The following is a 6,601-nucleotide window of genomic DNA, read 5'->3' as shown; positions in this document are numbered from 1 at the left end:
ATGCAAGAGTAACATGTGTACTCTTAACCATATGAATGCACAAGTAACATATTTTTTCTTAACCATAGAATTGAAGGCACGAATAACATGTGTGTTCTTAACTATTAGAATGCACGGGTAACATATGTATTATTAACTATTAGAATGCACGGGTAATATAGTTATTAACCAAATGAATACACGAATAACATATGTGTTATTAAATATACGAATACACGTATAACATGTTGCCAAAAAATTATTGCACCGTGCAAATGCACGGGTAACTTACTAGTTTTATAGAGAATAAAAAGATCTTATCTCTATGTCTTTATTCAATAGAATTACACCAAATAATATAAAATATTAGTTTGTTTTTACAATTTTCCTCCAATTAAATAACATGTTTTGATTGATTTGGGACACAAATGATGATACCAATGAAAACAAGAGATCTTAATTCTTTTATGGAGTGTAGCAACAGCACTATCACCAATCCACTACGAGATAGCATCAATTGTTGGATTACCAAGCATCATGCACCAACAATTCCCCAGTGCCACCGTTTCATGATGTCCTTTCTTGTTTGGAAGGTATATTGAGCTAGTAATAAGTCTCTCAGGATATAGGACACCAGACTCTTAATTATAAACTTAATATATGCTTTACCTTGTCTTGGAAATTGGTCAAAAATATGCAAGATTTTGAGATACGTTAATTTTGTAATTATTTCTTTTTTACCACTGGTAACTGTATGTCTACACGAGTGAATGCTGACACAGTTGGTTAGTGGTTACATTTTAATTCCTATTGTTGGACAACTTGAACTCTTAGAAGTGTAAGAGAGAAACAAACAGAACATGGCTAGTTTTTATATAAACAATAATATACCAATGCATTGATTATTAAAACTTTGTTCAACAGGCTCAATGCCAAGATGTAAAACGTCAAACAACATATATCATTTTCTCTCAACTGGACTGTAAATTTGGAAAAATAATATTGAGATCATTTAGCATATGTTTATATATTAAACCATTTCATGTGCATTATTCAGTGCTTGAGCTTCTATGACAAGCGTCCATGACTACTTTTTACAATTCACTATAATTTATCAAATTAAATTAAAAATGAATCCAGCTTTACCAATACCTTAGCAGTAGCAGAGATTAGGTTGCATTTCTTGCCCTTGGCCTTACTTTCACTGGCAACCCACCCTTCATCCTCAAAGTCAAAGATAATAAATGTTCAGGACAAGTGTCCTTATCGACAGCATCAATCTCAAACCTTTCTATAACATAAGCTGCAATAGACTTCATCTGAATATATGCCATATCTTTCCCCAAACACATTCTAGGACCCGCATGAAAAACTGGGAACCGAAAAGGACTCTCCTTGTGGTACACGCCATTTTCAAGCCACCTTTCTGGCTTAAACTCATTGCAATCTTTTCCCCACAAGTTCTCCACCCTCCCCATTGCATAAGTGTGATATGTTATGAACCAGTTCTTCTTAATCACCGTACCATCCGGTAAAACATCGTCGTTTAGACACGCTTTGGTATCAATTGGAACAGGTGGGTACAACCTCATAGTCTCTGAAATTGCGGCATGCAAGTAATGCATTTCCTTCAGCTCCTCATAACTAAACATTGTTTGTCCTCCACTTTGAGACTTAACAGATTTGATTTCATCAATGATTTTTTTCTTCACTTCTGGTCTTGAAGACAGGATCCAGAAGAACCAACTTAGCGCAGACGACGTCGTATCGCGCCCAGCGAGGATGAAGCTTATGATTATGTCGCGGAGAAACTCTGGTGAGTTATTATCCTCTACTCCGATGAACCTTGACAATAAATCCTCACCGTGGGTACATTCTTTGGCTTCCATTCTAGACTGTATGATCTCATCAGCAAACTTATGAACGGTGGCGATTGATTCTCTCAACCTTCGTTCTGATCCCACGTTGAACAATTTCTTGATTTTCCAAATTATTGGTAGAACACACATAAACCTCTGTGAACTAAGCATGGCTGCATCCTCAAAGGCCATCATGAACTCAGTTCCAGTGGTGCCATCACCGCTGAGGCAACCGGGGTCCACATCAAAAGCCAACTTGCAAACATTGTCGAATGCGAACCGCTCCAGTAGGTCCTGCAAACATGATATACAATTTAATAGTAGTCAAGCACATAAAAATTAATTGGAAAATGGAACCAACTTTAAAATTATGACCAGTTCCTTGTTTTTCATTTATGGGAAGGATAAATTGCACACAACATCAAATATTGAAATCAGTAGTTTAAATTTTAGTCCGAAATTACAATTACATTTCTGGATCCCAAATACGATTGCATCTATCGGTCAAATAATAAAAGTTGAAAATATATTATAAATATAATTAATCCTAAATCCATGACTACCTGCAAATCAAGGATCCTATCGGTTTCGGAAGCTCTAGAGAATATTGGAAGAAGCCTTGTTTGGAGTTCAACCGTAACGTTCTCCATAACGAAGTTTCGTAGCGACCTAGTGTTGAATTCATAGCTTGCGGTTTTCCTCTGAACCTTCCAGAGATCACCGTCAGAATTAAAGATACCCAGGCCAAGAAAATCTACGAGGAAGCTAATGAATCGTTCGCCCTTTGGGTAGTTATCGAATCTGGTCTTGAGAATGTGTTCGACATTATCGGGGTTTGCTGTTATGACGCCGTGGACCGCGCCGGGACGGAAGAAGACGGCGGTGTTGGTAGGGCAATCGCGGAGAACTTGGGTGGTCCATTCTAGGAAGCGGTGGCGGTTAATTAAGAAATCTGGGAGGGCTCCTACGATAGGGTAGATTTTGAAGCCTATGTTGTTGTGTTTTCTAGTGTGAGAATGAAAGTAGAGATAGAAGAAGAGAGGGGAGAGGAAGAGGAAGAGGATAATTGAGAAGAACTCCATAGGTTTTGTTGAGAAAATTTGGTGGCTAAAATCTAGAAGGATAACAAGGAGTTACATGGTTTATACGTGTACGTACAGAGTTAGTGGATTGGTGACTATATAAAAGACAAAACACATCTATTATTTTTTACATGAATTATTTTTTCTTTTACAGTATAAATTTACTTATCCATTTTTTTAAATATATACAAATTATCCATATTATATATACATTACATTGACAACCATGTAGAAGAATAAGTGTAATTTCATAAAAAAATAGTGACATATATAATTAAGTTAATTAAAATATAATATATTGTGAACACAATTTCAAATAGTATAAGAGTCGATATCTATTTATTATTTTGTTAGTTACAATATATTATAAAAGTGATTGAAAGACCTAAGTAGAATTATTAGTATAGTTTGTAACAAACAAAAAATTAATGAATAAACATTGACTCTTATACAATTTAGATTTGTGTTCACAATATACTATATATTTTTTGGCTTAATTATACTTGTGACCATTTTTTGTCTAAGAGTACACTTATCTCTCTATAGGGGTAGTGAATGTAATGTATGTTTATAATTAGCGATAGTTTGCGTAGATTTAGAAAAGAGATGAGTAATTTGTATAATTTTACTAAAATTGAGGGATGTATGTACAATTTCATCTTCTTTTAATTACCTCTTAAAAATTACTAGTTGTTGAAATTATTCTCTATACAAATATATAGTTAATTTATTAATAGAAAATTGTTGAACTCAGACTCACAACAACTAGCTATGTGATAGTATAGGTTCACTATCAAATTAAAAATTTGATTCAAAGAAAAAATAATAAGTAGATTTCAAAATTGAAAGTGATATATATATATATATATATATAATAAAATCAAATAATAATGTCTAACTAAGAAGGTTAAAACAAAATGCTCGGGTTAGATTTTTTTTATTACTATTCATTTAATATTATCTTTATATATGGATCAATTAAATAATAGTTAAATTTTAAGGAATAATTAGGAAGAAAAATAGTAAATAATAGTTATTTGTAAGACAATAAGTTGGTGTTTTTATAGACTTTTCCAAATAATTTTATAACTATACGAGATTATCTTCAATATCATTGTTATTTTGGTGACTAAATATTATATGTTTCATTTTAGGATAGTACTTACAAGGTAAATGCAAGATTCATAAGATAAGATAAAGGCTATATATGGGATGAAGGGTATCACATGGGACAACTTAGGTGTGATATAATAGTACAATGATTGGATAGATGGTTTACAAATTAAATCACATATTAGTTATATTATATATTATAATAAATATAATATATAGTAAATATAATATATAATAAAGTGATAAATATAAATATTATAGGAGATGATGTACTTACTTTAAGATTAAGTTTTTAGACTTACTCTAGATGTTAGCCATAAATTCTAGAGAAATCTAATGGTTTAGGTCTACTCAATAATTTAAACCATTAGATTTCCCTATAATTGATGCCTAAGATGTGGAGTAAATTTTAAAAACTTACTACTGGAATACGTGAATCCCTCTCAAATATTATTAAAGAAGTTAGAAATATTCAATAAAATTACAGTTGAAGACAAGAAAACTGCAATTTGAATTGAGTATGCGCGATTTGATTGAGTTCCCAACAGTGAATTGATTAATAATGGAAATTAAATCAAGAGAGTAGAGATGGCAAAACGGACTGCCCGACCCGTCTCGCCCGTGTCTGTAAATGCTCGCAATATTTTAAGCGGTCACGCACGCCCGCATTGTCTTAATAGACAAAATGACATGTTCTGCCCATTTTAAAACGGGCCAACGGGCATGCAAGCTGCGCACAGACATTGATAATAAATATGAAAAGAAAATACAATACAATAAAATAGAATATTTTTTAATAAAGTAGTTGAATAGAGTTTTTTTTAAAAAAACTTTGATCTTTTATATGAAGTTGAACAAATCATACCACATTACACATTTTTTAAGACATTAAATCACATTACATCATAATTTATTTAAAGTTTTTTTTATTACATCAAGCCCGCGGGCTGCCTGCATTGCCAATAGAAATGCCCACAGGCATTGCTGGCAAATAGACTGGGTAAGATGAGCTACAAGCAAATTTTGTATGCCCTGTCTGCAAAAATTTGTGAGCTATGCAGCCCGGCCCGCGAACTTAGCCCGCTTTACCATCTATACAAGGGAGGTAGTGTGCAGTTTTGAGAGAAGCCCAGAGCTCTCACATGGTTTTGCTACCTCATTTTTTAGAGATGGTATAATATATATCATTTTCCTAATATCAATTATCATTTTAATTGGAATATTAAATTGATTATTAGTATTGAATTGAAAAAATAAGTGTATTTAAAATATTGTATTCATGTGTGAGTATAATTGATATCTTAAAAACATTTTGAGTAATCATCACATTTAATATTAATGTTTTAAGGATATTCAAACATTTTTAGCATATTTCAATATAACGTTTAGTACCCTGGTGCCAATTTTAAGCTCATTCTTTAAATTATTGGATTTTTTATTTTTTTGTCAATCTAAATAGTCTTATGACCAGTATAATATTGAATAATAAGTTTGAAGAACTTCATTAATTGATTAAAATAAAGAATTGTAATTATTTTATTATTATTATTCCTATAACATAATCCTATAAACCCTTTTCAAATGATCTGGGGAAAAAAAAGTTCACTCCCCTTTTGACCAAACATCCACGTGACTTGTTGGAGGAGGAGAATGTTTGATGAGTTTCTTTCACTTCTTTCCCATTCTCTCTTTGTTTCCCTTTTTTTTCTCACACTTTCTATTTGTGTGAGTGTATATGTAAGGTGTACTCTCTATGAATCTTTTTGTGAGAAAATTGAGTATCCCAAGTGAAAAGGTGAATTTTTGTTCTGGATTTTGTTGTTGTTGCTTTCTTCCCCATCTTTAACATTTCATGTTGATGTTTGCATCAACAATGGAACTTTTTAGGATTATTGCATATTAATCTATTATCTATATCTACAATTTCAAATGCTAATAGGTGCTTTGGGTTGGGAGGGTTTTCCACCTTTCTATTTAGCTTAAACTAATGAAACTCATTTTGTGTTAAATTATATAAAAAGTTCTTACTTTCTATGAATTATTTGAGCTTGCGTATTGCGATCTAATGAATAGTGGCTTTGTTCATGATGCATTGCGAACTTTGAAAATTTATTTCCTCTTTCTATAGAAAATGATTACTACATATTTATATGTTTGTATATGTATCTATCTTGGTTAGTGGCGGATCTTGATCCAAATTTCAGGAGGGGCAACAATATTCAATTACAATTTATAACTAAAATTAATTAACAAAAATACAAAGAAACATACATGATTGGTTCATAGTTAAAAAATTTAGCTATTTCTTTTTCAATATAAATTATTATGTTGTCCATAATAAATTCATCTTCTATCTTACTACGTAATTTTATTTGTTTGTCTTCATTGCTGGAAATGATGTTTATGCAGTAGCTATATCACAATAGCTAAGATAAGACTAATAACTTGATAAGACAAGATATGACTAACAACATATGGTTGAGATTTTTTCAAACTTGAATGACTAACGGCATATGGTTGAGATTTTTTCAAACTTGAATGACTAACAACATCAAGAACAAAATTTTG

At 31.8% G+C, this 6,601-nt stretch overlaps 1 protein-coding gene across 1 annotated transcript; it reads right to left on the bottom strand.

The window, feature by feature from the left end:
- Window positions 785-2,966, bottom strand: LOC109350335 (cytochrome P450 94A1-like). The gene is made up of 2 exons (XM_019591572.1): window positions 2,402-2,966; window positions 785-2,132 (listed from the first exon to the last, which is right to left on the bottom strand). Exons 1-2 carry the CDS (start codon window positions 2,918-2,920, stop codon window positions 1,149-1,151), a joined length of 1,503 nt encoding a protein of 500 aa, XP_019447117.1. The 5' UTR covers window positions 2,921-2,966; the 3' UTR covers window positions 785-1,148.

This window comes from Lupinus angustifolius, chromosome LG06 (genome assembly GCF_001865875.1).
Source record: "Lupinus angustifolius cultivar Tanjil chromosome LG06, LupAngTanjil_v1.0, whole genome shotgun sequence".
Classification (NCBI taxonomy): Eukaryota; Viridiplantae; Streptophyta; class Magnoliopsida; order Fabales; family Fabaceae; genus Lupinus; species Lupinus angustifolius.
Note: the sequence above shows the minus strand (reverse complement) of the source record. Positions and strands in the feature narration are given on the sequence as shown.

Bases quoted from the DNA above. Each gene is read 5' to 3' on its own strand.
- LOC109350335 (XM_019591572.1), bottom strand. From the start codon at position 2,920: ATGGAGTTCTTCTCAATTATCCTCTTCCTCTTCCTCTCCCCTCTCTTC. The intron at 2,133-2,401 runs GTAGTCATGGAT...TCATGTTTGCAG, and splicing joins ATAGGATCCTTGATTTGCAG to GACCTACTGGAGCGGTTCGC.